The sequence below is a fragment of the Mustelus asterias genome, chromosome 5 (genome assembly GCF_964213995.1).
Source record: "Mustelus asterias chromosome 5, sMusAst1.hap1.1, whole genome shotgun sequence".
Lineage (NCBI taxonomy): Eukaryota > Metazoa > Chordata > Chondrichthyes > Carcharhiniformes > Triakidae > Mustelus > Mustelus asterias.
The window spans coordinates 18,597,873-18,622,497 of NC_135805.1; the positions used below are offsets into that span (position 1 = coordinate 18,597,873).

At 43.6% G+C, this 24,625-nt stretch overlaps 1 protein-coding gene across 1 annotated transcript in view; it reads right to left on the reverse strand.

The window, feature by feature from the left end:
* kif6 (kinesin family member 6) overlaps positions 1-24,625 on the reverse strand; it is a 406,644-nt gene that overhangs the window by 193,376 nt on the left and 188,643 nt on the right. The window contains exons 11-13 of the mRNA XM_078213528.1: positions 18,544-18,649; positions 14,113-14,254; positions 12,934-13,149 (exon numbers count right to left, since the gene is read on the reverse strand). Of these exons, the coding sequence (XP_078069654.1) occupies positions 12,934-13,149; positions 14,113-14,254; positions 18,544-18,649 (464 nt within the window). The remainder of the gene's footprint in view (positions 1-12,933; positions 13,150-14,112; positions 14,255-18,543; positions 18,650-24,625) is intronic.

Sequence of the window (24,625 nt, forward strand, 5' to 3'; positions counted from 1 at the left end):
ATACACCTATGACTGTGCGGTCAAATTCCTCTCCAATTCGATTTTCAAGTTTGCTGACAACACCACATTAGAGTGTCGGATCTCAAACAATGACAAGACAGAGTACAGGAATGAGATAGGGAATCTGGTGAACTGGTGCAGCAACAATAATCTCTCCCTCAATGTCAACAAAACCAAAGAGATTGTCATCGACTTCAGGAAGCATAAAGGAGAACATGCCCCTGTCTACATCAATGGGGACGAAGTAGAAAGGGTTGAGAGCTTCAAGTTTTTAAATGTCCAGATCACCAACAACCTGTCCTGGTCCCCCCATCCGGAGCGATAGATAAGAAAGCCGATCAACACCTCTACTTTCTCAGAAGACTAAGGAATGTCAGCTATGACTCTTACCAATTTTTACTAGATGCACCATAGAAAGCATTCTTTCTGTTTCTATCACAGCTTGGTATGGCTCCTGCACTGCCCAAAACAGCAAGGAACTACAAAAGGTCGTGAATGTAGCCCAATCCATCATGCAAACCAACCTCCCATCCATTGACTCTGTCTACACTTCCCACTGCCTCGGCAAAGCAGCCAGCATAATTAAGGACTCCATGCACCCCGGACATTCTCTCTTCCACCTTCTTCCTTTGGGAAAAAGATACAAAAGTCTGAAGTCACGTACCAACCGACTCAAGAACAGCTTCTTCCCTGCTGCTGTCGGACCTTTGAATGGACTTACCTTGCATTAAGTTGATCTTTCTCTACACCCTATCTATGACTGTAACACTACATTCTGCACAGTCTCATTTTCTTCTCTATGAACAGTATGCTTTATCTGTATAGCGCGCAAGAAACAATACTTTTCACTGTATGTTAATAGACGTGACAATAATAAATCAAATCAAATCAAACCTACAAGGGGAGGGCAGCAGGCTCCTGAGAACACCACCTGCAAGTTCTCCTCCAAGCCACACCTCATCCTGACTTTGAAATTTGTCACCTCTCTTGTCGTTACTGGGTCAAAATCCTGAAGCTCCCTTCCTAACAGCACAATGGAACTTTCACCACATGGACTGCAGCAGTTCAAGAAAGTGGCTCACCACCACCTTTTCAAGGGCAAATAAGGATGGGTAATTATTGCTGGCCTTGCCTTGAACAAATAAAACCTTTACTAAGGTTTTTGATGAAACAGAATACAAGGGAATGTTTTCTTTGGAGAAGTTTTGTAAATACCCTAAATATAGGGGATGTCATGAGAAGGAATCCTACTTACTGGATGTGCACCAGAGTGCAAGCATCTTCCATTCTGCATCACAACAGGGAAGATATCTGTACACCCAGAAGTATCAAATATCATATTCAGAAGGCAGTAATCCTTTGGCTGGCCGCCATTCCCTCCAGAAAAAAGGCTATCAAAGAGAAGCCTGTCGGAAAAATCTTTTGGACATTTGGAACATTACAGTGGGATAGACAGATCAGATTACCATCACTCAGTACCTATATGTTTAGGATCTAACGCTTCTGAGGCCTTGAAGGAGCATCAGAATGACTGTTCCTTTCAACACCTTTTAACTTTTGCAATACTTTAAAGAATTGGGGAGGGGAGGAAGCAATTCATGAGAACAAATTTGCTTCAATGAGAGCACCAAAATAGATAACTTTCATGCCTTGTTGCCCTGGCTTGATGAAGAATAGCATGGGGCCTGATTGCTATTACTTCCTCAAAAAATATCTGTTCTTCAATAACACAGTTATCAAAATAAAGTCCAATCAGATTCTCCAATTGCAGCAACTGACTAATTGTGGCAACAATTGACCAATTAGAGAACATTAGAAATACCAGCTAGAGTAGACCATTTTAACCCGTCAGGCCCACTCCATCATTCAACAACATCATGAACTAATCTTCTACCTCAACTCTACCTTCCTGCACTATCCCCATATCCTGTAATTCCCATAGTACACAAAAACTGTCAATCACTGTCTTGCACATACTCAGCGATTGAGCATTCTGTTGGGTACAGAGGTCCAGAGATCGCACCCCTCTGAATGAAGAAATCTGTCTTCATCGCTGTCGTAAGTGGCCAAATACATATCGAGACTGTACTGGGGCGAATTTTCCTCTTCCACCCGCCATAGGAATTGTAGCAGGCGAGGGGTGGATAATGGAGAGGTCCGTTGACCTCGGAGGGGATTTCCGGTTTTGGGGTGAGCGCGGCCGGGAAGTCCTGCCCTGTGATTCCATGTTTTAGATTCTCCAGTGAAGGGAAACATATTCTCAACATTTACCTCAACAAGCCTTAGAAGGTAGTCCTTCAATTTTTATTCATAAGTGTTGTTTTTTACCCACCTAGTCATCCATTTTTCTCTACAGTTGAAATGAATTGTACCCCTCGGTTCTAGCCTGGTCATAGACAATCTGTATTCCACTGGGGACCAGAAGCTTTGGGTTTAAAGAGCCAGCGTGTGGTTTGCTCTCCAATTTGTAATGATTGTCGAAGTTGGTTACCAAAGTTTTCATCCAGAGTATGAAGAAACATTTTGCATCAGGGAGGTTATTCAAATACCTGAATCTTAAGGCTACCTTGGAATGATATCTTAGACGCAACTCTTCTGAGGTAAAACACTGGTTACAAATCTAGACAGCACCCATACCAAGAGGAACCCTTCTAAGGGGAATCATTATGAGGAATACGACTTCTAAAAATGGTCAGATGCACAAGATTGAGAGCATTTTAGTTTCGTGCAGGCCGCAGTACCAATTGCCTTTTCTTTCAGAATTTGAAAAAAAAATCAATACAAGACTGTGTAAATCATATCTATATCAATATGAATCTTTGGGCTGTGCTCTATGCTCATTCACATAATCCAGAAAGCCCATGCGAGTTGGTCTCTTGCTGTGTGTGGACTGAAAGAAGGGAGTGTCAGGGAATTCTGAAAACTTGGGCAGAATTTTCCTGTCCTGCTCGCCACGGGAATCGTAGAGGGTAGGGGCGGACCATGCAAAGGTCCACTGACCTTGGGCTGGAATTTCTGGCCTTGGGGCGAGCGCAGCCGGAAAATCCCACCCTTCACCTCAGGAACAATGCAAACCAAGAAAGAAGTTTTCCAATTGTGGTGTTTCAGTGTATTACCATTGTGAATCTATGTAAATTTTGTCCAAATAAATGCCACAAGGCATTAATACCAAAGACTTGTGCTCCAGAACAAGCCATGCTTCTAACCAAGCTGTTCCATCACAATACTGGATGTGATGGAAAATTGCCCATGTATGAAAAATGTGGAAAATTGCCCATGTATGCACTGTCCATAAAAAGCAGGGCAAATCCAGCCAATTACCACCCCGTCAGTCTACCCTCGATCATCAGCAAATTATTGAAAGGAGTCGGCGACAATGCTATCAATGGAACTTACTCAGCACTAACCTTCTTGCTGATGCTCAGTTTGGGTACCACCAGTGCCACTCAGTTCCTGGCCTCCTTACAGTCTTGGTTCAAACATGGACAAAAGAGTTGAATTCCAGGGTGAGGTGAGAGCGATTGCCTTTGACATCAAGGCAGCACTTGACTGAATGTGGCATCAAGACGCCCTAGCATAACTGGAGTCAATGGGAATCAGGGGGATAACACTCCATTGGTTGGAGCTAATGCTTGCACAAAGAAAGATGTTTGTGGTTTTTGGAGGTCAATCATCTCAGTCCTAGGACATCGCTGCAAGAGTTCCTCAAGCTAGTGTCCTAGGACCAGCCATCTTTAGCTAATTTATAAAGGATCTTTCCTCCATTATGAGATCAGAATTAGGATGTTGGCTGATGATTGCATAATGTTCAACACAGTTCGCCACTCCTTAGATACTGAAGCAGTCCATGTCCATCTGCTGAAAAACCTGGATAACTTACAGCTTGGGCTGATACGAGGAGTAAAACATTCACAACACACAAGTGCCAAACAATGGCCATCGCCAAATTCATCCCCATAACATTCAATGGTATTACCATCGCTGAATCCCCTACTAACCCTGGAGGTTGTCATTGACCAGAAACTGAACTGGACCAGCCATATAAATCCTGTGGCTACAAGAACAGGTCAGAAGCTGGGAATTCTGCAGAGAGTATTGCACCTCCTGATTCCCCAAAACCTGTCAACTATTTACAGGCCTCAAGTCTGGAGTGTGGTGGAATACTCGCCACTTGCCTGGATGAATGCAGCTCCAACAACACTCCTGGCACAATCCAGGAAAAAGCAGCCAGCTGGATTAGCACTCCATCCCTCACCTTAAATATTCATCCTCTTCGCCACTGTCGCACAATGGCAGCAGTGTACACCATCTCCACGATGCACTGCAGCAACTCACAAAAGTTCCTTCGACAGCATCTTCCAATCTCTGGGACTTTGGCACTGGCAATCTCTGCCACTTTGAAGGCAGTTGGTGATCAGAAACTTTTCAAATCAAGCAGTGTTTGTGGACTTGAGTGCTGGTAACCAACTGCTCAGACAATCTGATGGAATCCTCTCCAGTTGATGTTGAAACCGCAGTCTGAGGATTTCTCAGTTTTCAAAGGCATCCATTGATTCCCTCATTGGTTCCCTTTTGAACTGGACCTGGATAGTCCTAGACATGAGATGTGTCTGTTAGCAGCTCTGCATTTCAATGTGCAAGTTTCATGATTATAAGGGATCTCTACAATGAGGTATCAGATTCTACAGGCTGATAGAGGAATTATTTTGTTCCTTTAGGTGCTGTTGGGAGCTTCCAGAACAAAAGGCCAATCCGGTGGTCATGTGACTTGGCACAGCCATCTTTTTGGTTCAACAGAAAGTCCATTTTAAAGATAGCAAGAAGAATAACGTTTTGATATATACAGTGTTAGAACATAGAACATAGAACATTACAGCGCAGAACAGGCCCTTCGGCCCACGATGTTGCACCGACCAGTTAAAAAAAAAAAAAACTGTGACCCTCCAACCTAAACCAATTTCTTTTCGTCCATGAACCTATCTACGGATCTCTTAAACGCCCCCAAACTAGGCGCATTTACTACTGATGCTGGCAGGGCATTCCAATCCCTCACCACCCTCTGGGTAAAGAACCTACCCCTGACATCGGTTCTATAACTACCCCCCCTCAATTTAAAGCCATGCCCCCTCGTGCTGGATTTCTCCATCAGAGGAAAAAGGCTATCACTATCCACCCTATCTAAACCTCTAATCATCTTATATGTTTCAATAAGATCCCCTCTTAGCCGCCGCCTTTCCAGCGAAAACAATCCCAAATCCCTCAGCCTCTCCTCATAGGATCTCCCCTCCATACCAGGCAACATCCTGGTAAACCTCCTCTGCACCCTCTCCAAAGCCTCCACATCCTTCCTGTAATGTGGGGACCAGAACTGCACACAGTACTCCAAGTGCGGCCGCACCAGAGTTGTGTACAGTTGCAACATAACGCTACGACTCCTAAATTCAATCCCCCTACCAATAAACGCCAAGACACCATATGCCTTCTTAACAACCTTATCTACTTGATTCCCAACTTTCAGGGATCTATGCACACATACACCTAGATCCCTCTGCTCCTCCACACTATTCAAAGTCCTCCCGTTAGCCCTATACTCAACACATCTGTTATTCCTACCAAAGTGAATTACCTCACACTTCTCCGCATTAAACTCCATCCGCCACCTCTCGGCCCAACTTTGCAACCTGTCTAAGTCTTCCTGCAAACTACGACACCCTTCCTCACTGTCTACCACACCACCGACTTTGGTGTCATCAGCAAATTTGCTAATCCACCCAACTATACCCTCATCCAGATCATTAAATAAATATTACAAACAGCAGTGGCCCCAAAACAGATCCCTGAGGTACACCACTTGTAACCGCACTCCATGATGAATATTTACTATCAACCACCACCCTCTGTTTCCTATCCGCTAGCCAATTCCTGATCCAATTTCCTAGATCACCCCCAATCCCATACATCTGCATTTTCTGCAGAAGCCTACCATGGTGAACCTTATCAAACGCCTTACTAAAATCCATATATACCACGTCCACTGCCTTGCCCCCATCCACCTCCTTGGTCACTTTCTCAAAAAACTCAATAAGGTTAGTAAGGCACGACCTACCTGCCACAAAACCATGCTGACTATCACCTATCAATTCATTACTCTCCAAATAACTATAAATCCTATCCCTTATAATTTTTTCCAACATCTTGCCGACAACAGAAGTGAGACTCACCGGTCTATAATTCCCGGGGAAGTCTCTGTTCCCCTTCTTAAACAATGGGACAACATTCGCTAACCTCCAATCTTCTGGTACTATACCAGAGGCCAACGACGACCTGAAGATCAGAGCCAGTTGGATTTATTTTCATGTTATAGGACCCTGGCACAACAATTTCTCAAACCAATGCTTCACTAACAGTGCTACACCTATTTCTCCACAATTTCAGAGCCAAATAATTATTTGACAATTTGAGATGTAGAAAGAGAAAGAAAACTGTTCTTGTTGGGGTTTTTAATCCACCTTGTCTCTTGCCATATTATGGTAAACTTAGCTTAAAATGGTTGTTCTAAAAAGCAGACTGTAACTTACTATCATTAACATTAACTTCTAAATCCAGCCTTTTCTGAACATTTCAAAAAATTGTCCTAATGTTTCCCAGATTTTCTGGAAAGGATCCTGTCTCTTCCGAGGAATTGTTGTCTTGGATCAGACCCATATCCCTGAATTCATTGAATCCCCTTGGATTTGTGACTTGGCATGCATGTCTACAAAGACTCAATTGCTTGCAAATAGTCTGCTATAATAAGATCTTGTCTATAATTGACAATGTTGATACCGAGATTTGATGGTCTTCAGAATCAAGTGATGCTTAGCTTTGCAACTGAACTGAAAGGTATTCAATCAAATTTGACCTTATTATTTTCTCTTGCAAAGTTGCGTGCTTCCAGTAATTTTTGTCATATTTAGTTAATTTAGTGTTCTGCCTGACTGATGCTAGCCATTTCTCCCAAATTCATTAAGTTATTTTTTATGTGAGGTATAATGAACCTCTGCAATATCTGCCAGGTTGAGAGGCATGGACAGAGTGGATAGTCAGAAGCTTTTTCCCAGGGTGGAAGAGTCAATTACTAGGGGACACAGGTTTAAGGTGCGAGGGGCAAGATTTAAAGGAGATGCATGAGGCAGACTATTTACACAGAGAGTAGTGGGTGCCTGGAACTCGTTGTCGGGGGAGGTAGTGGGAGCAGATACGATAGTGACTTTTAAGGGGGGTCTTGACAAATGCATGAATAGGATGGGAATAGAGGGATATGGTCCCCGGAAGGGGAGAGGATTTTTGTTCAGTCAGGCAGCATGGTCAGTGCAGGCTTGGAGGGCCGAAGAGCCTCTTCCTGTGCTGTAATTTTCTTTGTTCTTTGCTTTTCTTTGTTCTTTTGAGTAGTGAGGATGCAGATTTTAGGGATGTTCCAGTTGGAAGCTGGGAAGGCAAGTGGTGAGGATGACACAAACGCCGGAATTCCCTGCCCGCCACGGGAATTGGAGCAGGCGAGGGGCAGACAATGGGAAGATCTGTTGATCTCAGAATGAGCGAGGCCAGGAAGTCCTGTCCAAAGAGTCAACAGAGGACTTTGGACAGGTTAAATGAGGGGGCAAAAGCTTGGCAGATGAAATATAATGTTGGAAAATATGACGTTATGCACTTTGGCAGTAAGAATATAGGAGCTGAGTATTATTTAAATAGAGAAAGACTGCAGAACACTGCAGCACAGAGAGACCTGGGAGTCATCGAGCATAAATCACAAAAAGCTAGCATGCAAGTTCAGCAGGTAATAGGGAAAGCAAATGGAATGTTGGCCTTTATTTCAAAGGGAATGGAGTATAAAAATAGGGAAGTCTTGCTAAAACTAAACAAGGCTAGTTAGGCCACAGCTGGAAGACTAGGAAGAGTTTTGATCCCCTTATCTAAGGAAAGGTATACTGGCATTGCAGGCAATACAGAGAAGGTTCATTCACTAGGTTGATCCCGGGAATGGAGGGATTTCTTTATGAGGAGAGGTTGAGTAGCTTGGGCCTGTACTCATTGGAGTTTAGAAGAATGAGAGGCAGCCTATTGAGACATATAGAATTTTCAGGGGGCTAAACAGGCCAGATGCTGAGAGGTTGTTTTCTCTTGTGGAGAGTCTACGTCCAAAGGGTATAATCTCGGCCATTTAAGACGGAGATGAGAAGGAATTTCATCTCTCAGAGGGTAGTGAATGTATGGAATTCATTACCACAGTGGGCTGTAGAGGCTGGGTAATTGAGTATGTTCCAAGACTGAGATAGATTTTTAATCAGTAAGGGAATCAACCGTTATGGGGATAAGGCGGGAAGTGGAGTTGAGGATTATCATATCAGATCAGTCATGATCTCATTGAATTGCAGAGCAGAACTCGATGGGCCAAATGGTCTACATCTGCTCCTATGTCTTATGGATGCTGGTCGGTTTGAAATAATAAAGGCTAAAATAAATTTTCCTTCAGTGGGCTAATTGAGGGTAAAAACGCACGACACCAAAAAGGCAGGAGTATCAATGACCCTCCAATACAGCATTTTTAAACTTCATCGAGAGAATAGATTACAAGACAAAAATGCCTTTAAAGATAAAGGAGGGGGAAGGATGAATGAAATCAAGAAGACTACTGCCTCAAGCTGCTGTTAAACACACTATTGCAGTTAAAATGTCAGAAGCAATCATATAAATATTATGGCTACAACAGCAGGTCAGAGGCTAGAAATTCTGAATTGAGAAACTCACCCAAACCTTGTCCAACATCTACAAGTCAGGAGTGAAATTAAATACTCTCCATTTCCCTGGATGAGTGCAGCTTCAACAACACTCAAGAAGCTCCACACCATCTAGGACAAAGCAGCCTGATAGATTGATACCCCATCCACCACCTTCAACTATCACTTCCTCCACCACCAACGCACAGTGTGCACCAACAAGATACACTGTTGCAACCCACAAAAGCTCCTTCGACAGCACTTTCCAAACCTACAACCTCTATCACCAAGAAGGTCAAGGGCAGCAGAACACCATCACCTGAAAGTTCCACCCCAAGCCACGCACTATCCTGACTTGGAACTATATCACCGTTCCTTCACTGTCACACCTTCAAAATCCTGGAGCTCCCATCCGAACAGCACTGTGATTGTTTCTACAACACCTAGAAATGCAATGGTTCAAGTAGGCATCACACTACCATCTTTACAAGGACAATAAGGGATGAACAATAAATGCTGGCCTCGGCAGCGGCACGCACCCATGAACAAATACAATTTTGTAAACTGGCAGAGAGTCAGGATTTCCATCTTTCTCAGCCTGCAAACTAAACTGTTAAACCAAGAGATCTGAGAGGAGATTAGGGGCGTATAATGGATAACAAAACCAAATGAAATAAAATAGAGCTCTAGCTATTCAATATACTACACTGATTAACATCAGTTATATTATTAGGCTGGTCTTCAGAGTACATGCGCTAAAAAAGATTAAGGTTAAATGTTAAGCAAGATTAAGCTTGACAGGCTTGGATAGAGTGGATAGTCAGAGTCTTTTTCCCAGGGTTGAAGGGTCAATTACTCGGGGGTATAGGTTGAAAGTGAGAGGGGGAAAGCTTAATAGAGATGTAAGGGGCAAGTTTTTCACACAGAGGGTGGTGAATGTCTAGAACGCGCTGCCAGAGGAGGTGGTGGAAGCAGATTCTATAACAACGTTTAAGAGACATCTGGATAGATACATGAATAGGCAGGGAATAGAGGGATATGAACCACATAAAGACAAGAAAATATTAGATTAGAGAGGCATCTGTGTCGGCACAGACTTGGTGGGCTGAAGGGCCTGTTCCTGTGCAGTACTGATCTTTGTTCTTATAATATCCACAGGAAGAATTCATTGTCAGAGCAAACTTTATGCTTATTGGGATGAAAGATCAAAACCCCTGCAGCACACGCAGGGTGACAGAAGCTGTCCCGTTCAGCTACATAGTCACTTAGACTAAAATACCAAATTCACAGTTGGGAAACAAGGTTCTGAGGAGCACTGAACATTCTGTGCCTTTTCCACTTTAACCTAACTATAATCCTGTCTCCATGCACCATAAATTCTGGTGTAAAGGGCATACACGCCTGAAGAGTTTTTCTTAATTAACCAGCAAAAGTTGGGACAGGGAATAGAGGGTATAAGTGCGGAGCCCAAAAGCTGAAATCTGGCAACTTTTTCTGTAACTTATTTTCTTCCCTTCCAAAGTGGCATCATCCTGTATTATGTAGTGTCTTGATTGAACAGGTTGTAAAGTATATTTAATTTATTAGTCACAAGTAGGCTTACATTAACACTGCAATTAAGTTACTGTGAAAATCCCCTAGTCGCACTCCGGCGCCTGTTCGGGTACACTGAGGGAGAATTTAGCATGGCCAATGCACCTAACCAGCATGTCAATCGGGCGGCACGGTGGCACAGTGGTTAGCACTGTGCCTCACAGCACCAGGGACCCAGGTTCGATTCCCAGCTTGGGTCATTGTCTGTGTGGAGTTTGCACATTCTCCCCGTGGGTTTCCTCCAGGTGCTCCGGTTTCCTCCCACAGTCCAAAGATGTGTGGGTGAGGTGGATTGGCCGTGCTAAATTGCCCCCTAGTGTCAGGGTGACTAGCTAGGGTAAATGCATGGGGTTGTAGGGGTCGGGCCTGGGTGGGATTGTGGTCAGTGCAGACTTGATGGACAGAATGGCCTCCTTCTGCACTGTGGGATTCTATGATTCTATCGGACTGTGGGAGGAAACCGGAGCACCCGGAGGAAACCCACACAGGCACGGGTAAAACTCCACACAGACAGTGACCCAAGCCAGGGATCAAACTCAGGTCCCTGGCGCTGTGAGGCAGCAGTGCTAACCACTGTGCCAGCGTGGTTGTGTGTAGCCCACCTCACAGCCCTTTAATAATGATTCTCAATAGACATCTGCAAGTTGTTGTATAAAAGTAGCCTTGGGTGACAAGCAGGGCAACTTTTTCTTTTCTTGCTTATGGCTTCTTCAACTTGGTACGGGTGGCACAGTGGCATAGTGGTTAGCACTGCTGCCTCACAATACCAGGGATGCGGGTTTAATTCCGGCCTCGGGTGACTGTCTGTGTGGAGTTTGCACATTCTCCCCGTGTCTGCGTGGGTTCCCTCCGGTGCTCCAGCTTCCTCCCACCGTCCGAAAGATGTGCAGATTAGGTGAATTGGCCATGCTAAATTGCTCCTTAGTGTCAGGGGGACTAGCTCAGGTTGGGGTTATAGGAATAGGGTCTGGGTGGGATTGTGGCCAGTGCAGACTTGATGGGCCAAGTGGCCTCCTTCTGCATTGTTGGATTCTATGGTAGATCCCAACAACTGAACAAATTGCTCAAACTGCACACTATCCTTTTTCCTTACGGTCCTTTGGATTGTGCAACATTCCATCTTATTTCTCTGCACTCTCAAACTTAGTAAGTGCCCTAATAATCTTTTAAGTTTATTTTTATCGTTCATTTCAGGATCTTTTCTAAATTTCTTCCTATTGAATCCACCCCACCGCCCCACTCAAATATGTTCCCTCTGGAAAAACAATTGAAATTTTTTTTTAAATTGCACAAAACAGGAGTGACGGAGCTGAAAGATAATTGCCATGCAAGAATATGGGAACAGCTCAGTCATGTCCAGTCAATCCAACTTTCTGTCTCATGGACCTTCGTCCAAAGTTTACATCCTTTCTCACTTAACCCATATTTGTCTACTCACTACTGAATCAAAAATTCACGTATTACTGCTTTTAAGCCAGCTATCTTAATTGGTTTTACTTTGTTAGGCTGCCGCTAACTCATGAGTTAGCAGTTTTGTGTGAATGTGTCACTGATGGTAACTGTACCTTGATGGTTAGAAACATTTCTCTTGGGTTTTAAGGTAATGAAAGGGTTCAACAGGGTGGAAGTGGAGAAAATGTTTTCAATTGTGGGAGGCTCTCACACTCCAAAGATGTGCACATTAGGTGGATTGGCCATGCTAAATTGCCCCTAAGTGTCCCAAGATGTCCCAAGGTTAGGGGGATTAGTGGGGTAAATACATGGGATTACAGGGATATGGCCTGGGTGGGATTGTTGTCAATGCAGGCTCGATAGGCTGAATGTCCTCCTTCTGCACTGTAGGGATTCTATGATTCTATCCATGAGTACAAAGCTGGCAATCTTAAATATGACAGCCAATAATAAATCCGATGAGAAACCCAGGAGGAACCTTCTTAGTTCGAGGGGTTGGAATGTAGAACTCATTGTCACATAGAGTAGTTGAGATAAGTAGCTCAGACATATTTGCATAAATATGTGATAAAAAGCAATTATCGGATATGGTCATACGGTTAGATGAAGAAGGGTAGTAAGAGGGTCATGTGGACCATAAACACTGGCATGGATCAATTGGGCTGAATGGCCAGTTTCCATGTTGCATGAGGTGTAGCTTGATGTTTATGAATTAAGTATCTTACTGTATCCAGCTTTTATTTAGAAAGTTGACCAGCATTCTCTCCCAAATAATAATTTTTACAATATTCTACGTAGTGCATTGAAGGAAAAGAAGAGCTTAAAATTAGAAAAATGTTCTACACCTTCCGGCTTAGGTGGCACCATACAAAATCATAAAAAGCCATCACAATATGCACAATAAACAATGTCAGTCTGATCCAAAGCTTATCACTCTGAATGACTGAATGTCGTTGCATTCAAAAAGTTGGCTTGTTACCCATCTCAGAAGCAGTCAGTCATCGATGAATTACAACCAGTGCATGCATTGCACCTTCTTATTCACCACAATGGAACCTCAGGAATGAATGCAGATATCATTCAATTTCTAACAGATGATGTTCAGTTTCTAGATGAATGTTAAGGTGCTTACCCAATCTCCTGCAACTGAAGGTAGACTCAGATCCTGAGGAGCTTATATTGCTAGAAAATCCTGATTCAGAAAACTGTCTTGATCCCTGCCTTGAGCGGAACTCCTTTGAAGACTGGGCACTAGAGGGAGGTATTTTCCCACAGTTTTCTGAGTTTATTTGGCTGATTGCATCCTGTGCCCTCTTCTTCTCTTTCTTTAACATGTTCACTAGAATATCTGAAGTAACCATTCAAGGAAGTAAACAGTGAAAACAATCTTTGCTTTACTATAATGGACAATAAGGAAATGGCAATTAATATACCTGTTACCTGCGTTCATACACAAGTATAGGAAATACACATACACAAGTAGTTTTCGAGTACAGGAAAAGGACAAGATGCCAGTAGTTTAAGGGAACTTAAAACTAAATCAAGGATCTTAATTAATTTAAGTAAGAAAAGAGTCACGGCACTAAAAACAGAAATTAAACAAATCTGGACCTGAGCATTTCCACCCTAAGTTATTGAAGAAACTTAGGGCGCCACAGTGACACAGTGGTTAGCACTGCTGCCTCACAGAGCCAGGGACCCGGGTTCGGTTCCCGGCTTGTGTCACTGTCTGTGAGGAGTCTGCACGTTCCCCCGTGTCTGCGTGGGTTTCCTCCGGATGCTCCTGTTTCCTCCCACAGTCCGAAGATGTGTGGGCTAGGTTGATTGGCCATGATAAATTGACCCTAGTATCAGGGGATTAGCTAGGGTAAATAAGTGGGGTTACGGGAATAGGGCCTGGGTGAGATTGTGATTGGTGCAGGCTCGATGGGCCGAATGTCCTCCTTCTGCACTGTAGGGATTCTATTCTATGATTCTGCGAAAGTGGTTAGGAATGTCATCATTTTCAAAGGTTCTCTGGATTTAGTCATCATTTCCTTAAGCTTTCAGAACATGCCACTCCATCACTTAAGGAAAAGGTTGGGAGAAACCAGAAAACAACAGACCTATCGGTTATCAGTTGTGGGGAAGTTACTGAAACCTATCACTAGGGCTGGAGTGAGTGAGCACTTGGACAAGTATAAGCTGATCAGGGAGCTGGCATAGATTTGTGAAGGGTAAAGGAACACATTAAGAAAATAAGAGGGCCAAAGTTGGACACTTGTGAATACTGCCATCATAACCATTAGTTCAAGTGAATTTAAAAGGATACTAATTTCATTATCTCGTTGCTGTATAATATCTCTTAATTTCTTCTCTGTGTTCATGATATCATCTCCATGTAGATCAGGGGATGGCAGTCCATTCTCTGTCTGAAGCTCAGGTCTAAACTGTTTCAGCTCTTTTACTAAACACTGGCACAGAGAAGTAAGTAGGTAAACATTCTGATGATGTCACATGTTTTAAAGATTGACTTTGCACATTCCAAGGAGAGATAATTATAAATATTTCTCCATTTGCTAGACATATAGTTGTTGGAAGTTGATTGGTTTCTGTCTCCATCAGAATTAAAAAATTGCAGGTTTGCATGGTTTGAACAGCACTTGCGTGTTATGCCACATCCCCGCAGTAAACATGATATGGTATACCGTGACAGCATGTTATAATGCAGTGAGTCAAAAGGCAGTGAGGAGTCAAAGCATGCCTTTTGTAATCCTTGGACAATTATAGTTCATAAGTGAAGCCAATATTTGTGCATTATACATTTGGACAATATTTTTGAAATGGGGAACATTTCCACTCATTCCAAAAGGGCTTATTTCTGGTGACACTGGTTAAATTCTCTCCATTATGAAAATCAAGGGTGTTCAAATGCCCCGATGTAATTTGCAGCATTGGAATCGTGAGGCCAAAGAGCAGTTTAAGTTCAGCAGCAGTGCTTTATTACAAAAGGCCCGCAGCCTGCTTTGTAAATGTACATGACATGGGTGCAGATTTTGCTGTAGAAAAAAGTAAGACTATCAGCAATCACTGTTTTTGAAGGAGAAAACTAGACAGCATCTACTAATGTTGATTAAAGGGGCAGTTACACATGAAAAATCTGGAGGTTGACATCTTATTTATCCTCCTCCTCAACTAACTTTCCATCAACAGGAGTTCACATTAGATAAGACTTCACATTAGACATGCTGGTTTGGTGCATTGGCCATGCTAAATTCTCCCTCAGTGCACCCGAACAGGCGCCGGAGTGTGGCGACTAGGGGATTTTCACACTAACTTCATTGCAGTGTTAATGCAAGCCTATTTGTGACACCAACAAATAAACTTAAACTTAAAAAAACATTAAAATGCACAAAAGACATGAGGTTGCTGTATTTATCCATAATACATTCTCTCAACTGGGCAGAGAAAAATATGGCTGGCGCATTCAGCTATTTAAATAGCAAGAATTAATTACTGCCAACCAACTCTCTTGTGCCGATAAATTAATTTTTACAAGTATGGAATTCCATTCCATCAGGTAATTATTGTTGGAGGTTAAAAAAATGAAAACTAAAGTAATTTCTATTTCATCTTTCTCCTAATCCCATAGTTCTTTCACTCACTTTATTTCACTTTCTGAACATCATTTTACATCAAATAAAATATTTTGCTTCATATTTCCTGGTTTATATCCTGCATGTCTCAGTAAAAATTCATTAATCTGTTACAGACAGGGGAGAAATAGACAAACTGCACCGATCTCTTCTCACCAACTGTTGTAAGCAGAAGGTGTTTGAAATTATTTTTGTAATATCCGGTGGCACGGTTTCCCAATCCCTTGGTTTGCGTGATCTAATTCACTAATAATCCACAGCGAACATTTGTTAAGTTTAACACACACACGCGCGCGCGAGCATAACGAACACCACTGGCTGCAAAATCAATCATGTTTAATAATAGTTGTAAAGCATGCTTGCAGTGGATGGAAAGGGTATTAAAATGGGGTGGCACATTGGTTAGCAGTGCTGCCTCACAGCACTAGAGATTCGGGTCCGATTCTGGCCTTGGGTGATTTGTCTGTGTGGAATCTGTACGTTCTCTTCATGTCTGCGTGGGTTTCCTCCGGGTGCTTTAGTTTCCTCCCACACTCCAACGATGTGCAGGATCGGTTGATTGGCCAAGCTAATTTGCCCCTTATTGTCAGGGGGATTAACGGGGTAAATACATGGGGTTACAGGGATAGGGCTTGGATGGGATTATTGTCGGTGTAGTCTTGATGGGCCAAACGGCCTCCTTCTACACTATGATTAGCTATGATTAGCCGAGCTATGACTGTAACACTATGTTCTGCACCTTTTCCTTTCCTTCTCTATGATCGGTATGCTTTGTCTGTATAGCGCGCAAGAAACAATATTTTTCACTGTAAATACATGTGACAACAATAAATCAAATCAAATCAAAGATTCTATGGTAAAATCAAAAAGTGGGACATCTTGCTTATTTTCCACCCATTTCCTCTTCTGGGCAGTTGAGACACATATCTGATTTAGAACTTCATGAATAAATGAATAATTAAAGTCCCATGATATTTTCCAGACACTGATGCAATGTTAACTGCCCACTGAATGAGGCGTCCACTGTCGGTGCAATGCTCAGTAGCACCACTCAATTTGTTTCAAACTTGCACTTGTGGTACTGGAGCAGATGTGATATTTCAGGCTCCCTAGCTCATGCTGCTCAGGGCATCCCTTCCCTTCTCCACACAAAATCCTCCTAATCTCTTCCCATGACCCCACACCCCAAGCTACTCGCCAGCCTGATACCTTCCGAACTGCACAATCCTCTCAGACCACAAACTGGTTTCCTGTTTCTGCCAGGTAGCTGTCCCACTGATCTGATAAGTGGAGTTCAGGATTATCATTTCCGATCAGTCATGACCCCACTGAATGGCAGAGCAGACTCAATGGGCCAAATGACCTCTTCCTAATGGTCTTATGATCAGTGGAATGTTAATGGGGCCATGCCATTAAAATGGAGCAGCCTCCCACTCTGTATGTTGAGGAGATAACCCATGCCTCTGACTGGCTTTGAAGTCATGAGGTTAAATTCTTCCATCTGTCTCAGTTGATCAGTCTAAGATATACATGAGGTGGAGATGCCGGCGGTGGACTGGCGAGGGCACAGTAAGAAGTCTCACAACACCAGATTATAGTCCAACAGATTTACTTGGAATCACGAGCTTTCGGAGCTCTGCTCTTTCATCAGGTGACTGACTCACCTGATGAAGGAGCAGTGCTCCGAAAGCTCGTGATTCCAAATGAACCTGTTGGACATTAACCTGGTATTGTGAGACTTCTTACTAGGATATACATGCCTGAAGGTCCCAGCTTTGAAACCTGTATCAGGCTGATATTGCTGACTTTAACTTGAGCAGTGATAACTTTAACTTGAGCAGTCAAAGGTAGGGTTCTGAAGACTGTGGAGAACAGAGAGATCTTGGGGTTCATATCCACAGATCTCTAAAGGTTGCCACTCAAGTGGATAGAGCTGTGAAGAAGGCCTATAGTGTGTTAGCTTTTATTAACAGGGGGTTGGAGTTTAAGAGCCGTGGGGTTATGCTGCAACTGTACAGGACCTTGGTGAGACCACATTTGGGATATTATGTGCAGTTCTGGTCACCTCACTATAAGAAGGATGTGGAAGCGCTGGAAAGAGTGCAGAGGAGATTTACCAGGATGCTGCCTGCTTTGGAGGGTAGGTCTTATGAGGAACGGTTGAGGGAGCTAGGGCTGTTCTCTCTGGAGCGGAGGAGGCTGAGGGGAGACTTAATAGAGTTTTATAAAATGATGAAGGGGATAGATAGAGTGAACGTTCAAAGACTATTTCCTCGGGTGGATGGAGCTATTACAAGGGGGCATAACTATAGGGTTCGTGGTGGGAGATACAGGAAGGATATCAGAGGTAGGTAATTTACGCAGAGAGTGGTTGGGGTGTGGAATGGACTGCCTGCAGTGATAGTGGAGTCAGACACTTTAGGAACATTTAAGCGGTCATTGGATAAGCACATGGAGCACACCAGGATGATAGGGAGTGGGATAGCTTGATCTTGGTTTCAGATAAAGCTCGGCACAGCATCGTGGGCCGAAGGGCCTGTTCTGTGCTGTACTGTTCTATGTTCTATGTTCTATGATAAGCATGTTACAATTAGTCAACGAGCTCTTGGGCAACTGGGAGGAGGAAAATATTGTGGGTTCCTGCCCCTCGTGGCTTTCCAGAGACTCCTGTGAGAAAGTGGCCATGTACAAGTGCTGTGTGAGGCAGTATCAGGTTTGTCTGTGATTCCACCTTTCAACTGAATCGACACTTTCCAGGTGAAAGAATAGTTTCATGGTCAAGGTACTGGAGGACTGCCAGCAGTTCACCCCATGGTAGTCAGCCTTCAAACTTGAAGCAAGATATTCAAGAGAAGGAAAAAGAACTGATACGACTGACACCTAGTAATACTGTTGAAACAGATTTCTTCTTTGGAAGTGTCAGACATATCCTAATTATTTGGGCACAATATTTTATTTGATATTAGTATTATTAACTATTGATGTCACTCAGTAGAAATGACAAACGAGTAATAATCCTCACAATTTAGTGTCATGTGCTATAGCCCCATTGAGCATTATGAGTTACAGTCAGTGGGTGTAACTTAAAAAAAAAACTACATACTGACCTTTAATCTCTGGAAGCAGTGCTGAATCTTCCTCATGTCAGCCCCGACTTCAAGTGAGGCCTCGGGGTCAGTATCCTCCAGAAAAATATTGAGCTGCTCCTCCAACCTGAGTCAAAGAATAGTTTAAAAATCTATCAGGTTTTGGTGGCTTGCCTCCCACCTTTTGCCCTCCTTAGTTTTGTTGAAGCAATTGTTGAGTACCAGAAACAGAAGAGGGACAATAGTTTATTTCACGTCCTTGCCCTTCAAACGCACCACATCAGGATAATGCCACACTTCAGTTTTGTGATTAGTCACAGCTACTGTTGGTCACTCAAGTCATGAGGCATATCTACCAACATCTGAGAGACAAAAAACAGGACCTTAATTCTATCTTGGGACTATGGGGAATGGCAGCATAATAATAATCTTGAATGCGGCACTTTATCAAATACCTTCTGGAAATCCATGTACAGTACATCCACCAGTCTCCATTATGTACAGCATGTTACTTCCTCAAAGAACTCCAATAGGTTGGTTAAACATGATTTCCCTTTCACAAAACCATGTTGATTCTGCCCAATTACCTTGAACACATCCAAGTACTCTGCTATAACCTCTTAAATAATAGCTTCTAACACTTTCCCTACGATAGATGTTAAGGCCGCAGTGATTTTGGCAGCTTCTAGCAGAGCGTGGCGACCAGTGCTGAGAGACATGATCTCCTGTGATGTGGGCACAGATGTTTCTGACCATCTGCCTGGAGAGTCGCAATCTCCTATAGCATTGGATCTCAGACATCTGCAGGTCTTCCGCCGTCAGCCTTATGCTGAGGAAATGGCCCCTAGGTCTTTCCTGTTCCTTCTCCCCCAATTGATGCCTGGGGCTCTGCCCTTCCTGTGAAGGATAGTTCTCCTCATAGCCACTGGACCCCCATTACCAGCTGCTGCCTTCCATTTGCTAAATGGTCCCCCCAGTTGTGTCTGACAGCATTGACCTCTCCTCTTATGTCTCTACAATCTCAAGACTCAAGATGTCAACAACCCCAAGCACTGCCTGAGCACTTACTGCCCTCCCTCTCCATTACCAGTGATAAGCTATGTCACCTGTCTCCCAATGGTCTGCATCGCTCACTATTTCACGGGGTCAGGTTAATTTTTGGCTTCCCATGACTGGTCCCCAATATATGTCCACCTCCATTTAGCTGGACTGTCCCAAACAATGAGAGTTGCCATTGCACCCCTGTGGAAATCAGAACATGCCCCTTAAAGACCTCGAGCTCTTCATTCGCTCTTTAACAATCTAATTTGCCTTGGTGATGAATTGAACATGACCTTTTGACAGCCCACCCTGGTGAAACTGGCCAGCACCAGCAATCCACTCGGTCCCATTCCTCCGCTCCATTCCTGTGGTTCTGTAACTTTATTTCCCCCTGTGATACAGAGGCTTATATAATTGTCTTCTTAGCATTTTTGTACAGAGGACCACAGGACTAAAAACTATTTGATGCCAGCCCTTGTATCCTCTGCCTTCTACTTTTGCTTTCTACTTCTCTGACTTTCATTTCTATATTTGTTTCCCACTCTTGTGCCACCCAGCTCAGGTTCCCACGCCCCTGTCACCCGGGTTTAAACTTTCCGAAACAGCACTAGCAAATCCCCCCGTAAGAATATTGGTCCCGGTCTGCATGTGTGTAAACTGTCCAGTTTGTACAGGTCTCATCTTCCCCAGAATCAGTCCCAATGCCTCAGGAATCCAAATCCCTTCCACGTGCAGCATCCCTCCAGCCACACAGTTATCTGATCTATTCTCCTATTCCTGCTGATGACATGGAACTTGATGGGAATGTGAGTGATGAGGATGTTAAGAGGCTTCAAGATTATTTAGACAAGTTGAGTGAGTGGGCAAATGCATGGTAGATGCAGCATTGCATGGAGTGGAAATGATCGAGAGCTTCAAGTTTTTAGGTGTCCAGATCACCAACAACCTGTCTTGGTCCCTTGACGCTAAGCTTATAGTTGAGAAAGGCCACCAATGCCTCTACTTTCTCAGGTGACTAAGGAAATTCAGCATGTCCACCATGACTCTCACCTACCTTTACAGATGCATCATAGAAAATATCCTTTCTGGTTAAATCACAGCTTAGTATGGCTCCTGCTCTATCCAAGACTGCAAGAAATTACAAAGGGCCGTGAACGAAGCCCAGTCCATCAATCAAACCAGCCTCCCATCCGCTGACTCTGTCTACACTTCCCGCTGCCTCAGAAAAGCAGCCGGCATAATCAAGAACCCCACACACTCTGGACATACTCTCCTCTACACGTGTCCAAGAACAAGAGATCACAATCTCAGGATACAGGGTAAGGCAGTTAAGACTGAGGTGAGGAGAAACATCTTCACTCTGAGGGTGATGAACCAATGGAATTCTCCATCACAGAAAGCTGTAGCAACCAAGTCACTGAATAAATTTAAGAAGAAAATAGATAGATTTCTAGACTCTAAATGCATTATGGCACATGGGGAGAGCATGAGAGTCTGACATTGGGAGAGAAGATCATTTTGAATGGCGGAGCAGGCTTGAAGGGCCGAATGACCTACTACTGCCCCTAGTTTCTGTGTTTGTATAATCCTCGGCTTCTTTGCTTTACTGTAAACCATTTCTTAAGCTGTTCACCGATACCCTCCATTCTCACCTCCAACAAGATGTACGAAGAGCTCATGCACTTCTTTGTCACTAAAATCAGAAGGGGTGGCACAGTGACACAGTGGTTAGCACTGCTACCTAACAGCACGAAGGACCCACGTTAGGTAGTTCCGCGTTAGTTAAATTCCGGCCTTGGGTGACTGGCTATGCGGAGTCTGCATTCTCCCCATGTCTGCGTGGGTTTCCTCCGGGTGCTCCGGTTTCCTCCCACAGTCCAAAGGTGTGCAGGTTAGGTGGATTGGCCATGCTAAATTGCCCCTTAGTGTCCTAAAATGTGTAGATTAGGGGGATTGGTCACGGTAAATGTGTGGAGTTACAGGGATAGGGTAGGGGAGAGGGCCTGGGTTAGATGCTCTTTTGGGGAGTAGTTGCCGAATGGCCTTTTCTGCACTGTCAGGATTGTATGATTCTATGATTCAGACAATCCTATCACATAGCTCTGCCAAATCCCTCCCTTTCACCAGCCTATCTGGCCAAACTTCCTTCAATGTTCCATCCACCCACCCCGCCTCTGGACTCATATCTTTCTTCACCTCTCTGAACTCATGAGACACATCTCCTATTCCAATGCTACTTGATGCTATTGCCACTACATTGCCAGTCTCACAACTTGGATTCCAGGACACCAGGTTAGCCAAAGCTGTAAAGGTTCTCCTGCTTCAGGTATTGTTCCTCTCCTTTCAATTAGCTGTCATCATGCTTCTCTTCAAATATAATATTCATCCCGCTGTCCTTGCAAACCATCTCCAACCTCCCTTTCCTCAGGGGAGGAGATGGCCTAGTGTATATCACTAGACTACCAATCCAGAAACTGAGCTAATGTTCTGGGGACCTTGGATCGAATCCCGCCACAGTAGATGGTGGAATTCAAATTCAATAAAATATATCTGGAATTAAGAATCTACTGATGACCATGAAGCCATTGCCGATTGTTATAAAAACCCATCTGGTTCACTGATGTCCTGTAGTGAAGGAAATCTGCCGTCCTTACTTACATGTGACTCCAGAGCCACAGCAATGTGGTTGACTCTCAACTGCCCTCGGGCAATGAGGGATGGGCAATAAATGCTGGCCAGCCAGCGACGCCCATGTCCCACAAATGAATTTTTAAAATTCCTTTTCTATGTTGCTGCATCCCAAATATGTTCCCAGCATTCCTGGACCTCCACTTTCAAACTGTTACAATCAGGTTCACAATAGTACTGAACATGCTCTTATCAAGTCACAAATGACATCCTGTGACTTTGACAAAAGTAAATTTTCCCTCCTCGTCCTTCTCGGTCCGTTTGCAGCCTTTGGCATGTTTGAACACAAGAATTAGGAGGAGGAGTCGACTATTCTATCCCTCAAGCCTGTTCTGCCATTCAAAATGATCATGGTTGATTACATTGTAGCCTCCATTCCACTTTCTGACAGCTCCCATAACCTTTAATTCCCTTGCTGATCAAAAATCGGGTTCTCCAGTTTCCTCCCACAATCCAAAAGACGTGCTGATTAGGTGCATTGGCCATGCTAAATTCTCCCTCAGTGTACCCGAACAGGCACCGGAGTGTGGCGACTAGGAGATTTCTGCAGTAGCTTCATTGCAGTGATAATGTGAGCCTACTTGTGACACTAATAAATAAACTTTAAACTTGGCCTTGAATGTACTCTATCAAGTTACCACAAAAGTATCAAACTCTACCACATAAATTTTGGTACACCAGGCATCAAACTTTGTTATGCACAAAGTATTCAACCCTTTGTCATACGCAAAATATTTAACCTCTGTCTTTACTTGATTATATACAAAGGATCTAACCTCTGACTTACTCCATTATACACAAAGTATTCAAAAAGTATCAAAAGCTTCACAAAATATCCAAACTCACGACGTTGACTTAGATACTAGCCGTGGTGAGGTGAAGTGATCGGATTGCCTTCTGTTGCACATTGTTCCAAATTTCCAAGTGCCAGGCAGAGGGGTCTTGCTGCTTCTTCTGCATTGGTTGACCCCGGGTTACTACTGTCAATGTCTCCGAATCTCTCCTTCTTATGCAGATATTGCTGACACTGATTATGCTTTCAATGACATGCTCAGAGGACAGATTTGAATCAATCACTGTCTTTTTGGTCCCGAATGCTGAAGAGTCATGCCTCTCTCAGGGTCGCATTTCTCTCAGGAGCACAACACACAGGGGTCTGTGTTCAGTCACTCTCTGTTCAATCACTGTGTGTCCAATTAATTCCCGTGCTTGTTCCATGGCACACATCCTGTTCTTTTCTGCTCCTACAGTCCTCGGCCTGATGCAGAGTTAGCTCTTTTAACCATCAGGCTTTGCTGGTGTCTTCACTTGGCTGGTGCCTTTATGAATACCCATCAGGCCACATAACTCAGCCTTGACCTGAGGTTGACGACATCATTCTCCTCCAATGCTTCTCCACAGCCATGTAGCTGAACGGGATTGCTCTCAACTGCTTCAATTCTTATCTATCTAACGATAAGCAGTATGCTACTGCAATGTGCTTCTCTTTCTTCTCTCACACCATGAACTCTGCCCCTCAAGGATCTATCATTGACCCACCCCTCTATTTCTCATCTTCATGTTTATTCTCCACACAGAAATGTGTGGATGCACACGCATCCTTCCTATTTCACATCTTCATGTTTATTCTTCACGCATAAATGTGTGGATGTATGCAAACACACATACCCTTATGATTCGATTTGATTTGATTTATTATTGTCACGTATTAGTATACAGTATTGTTCCTTGCGCGCTATAGAGACAAAGCATACCGTTCATAGAGAAGAAAAGGAGTGCAAAATGTAGTGTTACAGTCATAGCTAGGGTGCAGAGAAAGATCAACTTAATGCCAGGTAAGTCCATTCAAAAGTCTGACGGCAGCAGGGAAGAAGCTGTTCTTGAGTCTGTTGGTACGTGACCTCAGACCTTTGTATCTTTTTCCTGACGGAAGAAGGTGGAAGAGAGAATGTCCGGGGTGCGTGGGTCCTTGATTATACTGGCTGCTTTTCCGAGGCAGCGGGAAGTGCAGACAGAGTCAATGGATGGGAGCACCAAGTCCCCACTCTGATGGTATACTAGAGATCACATCATCAGGTTGAATAAAATTGCAGACAGTTTTGGGCACCACAGATAAAGTAGGGCTGCCCACTCTGCCCTTCTTTTAAACAGTAAAGTTTAGATTTCTTCAGGCCTAAATATTCAATCTGATGTTTTGGCTAAGTTACGACTGCTCATCACCCTTTGGCCACAAGATGACTTGTTTAAAAATACACTTGAGTACTATTGTTTAGAAGTGTTGAAACATCATCCTTCAAGTACTTAGACTGTGCAAATCTCTACGGATCAGATACAAATCATTGACCCATGTGGGCTGTGGTCAACCAAAACCTCT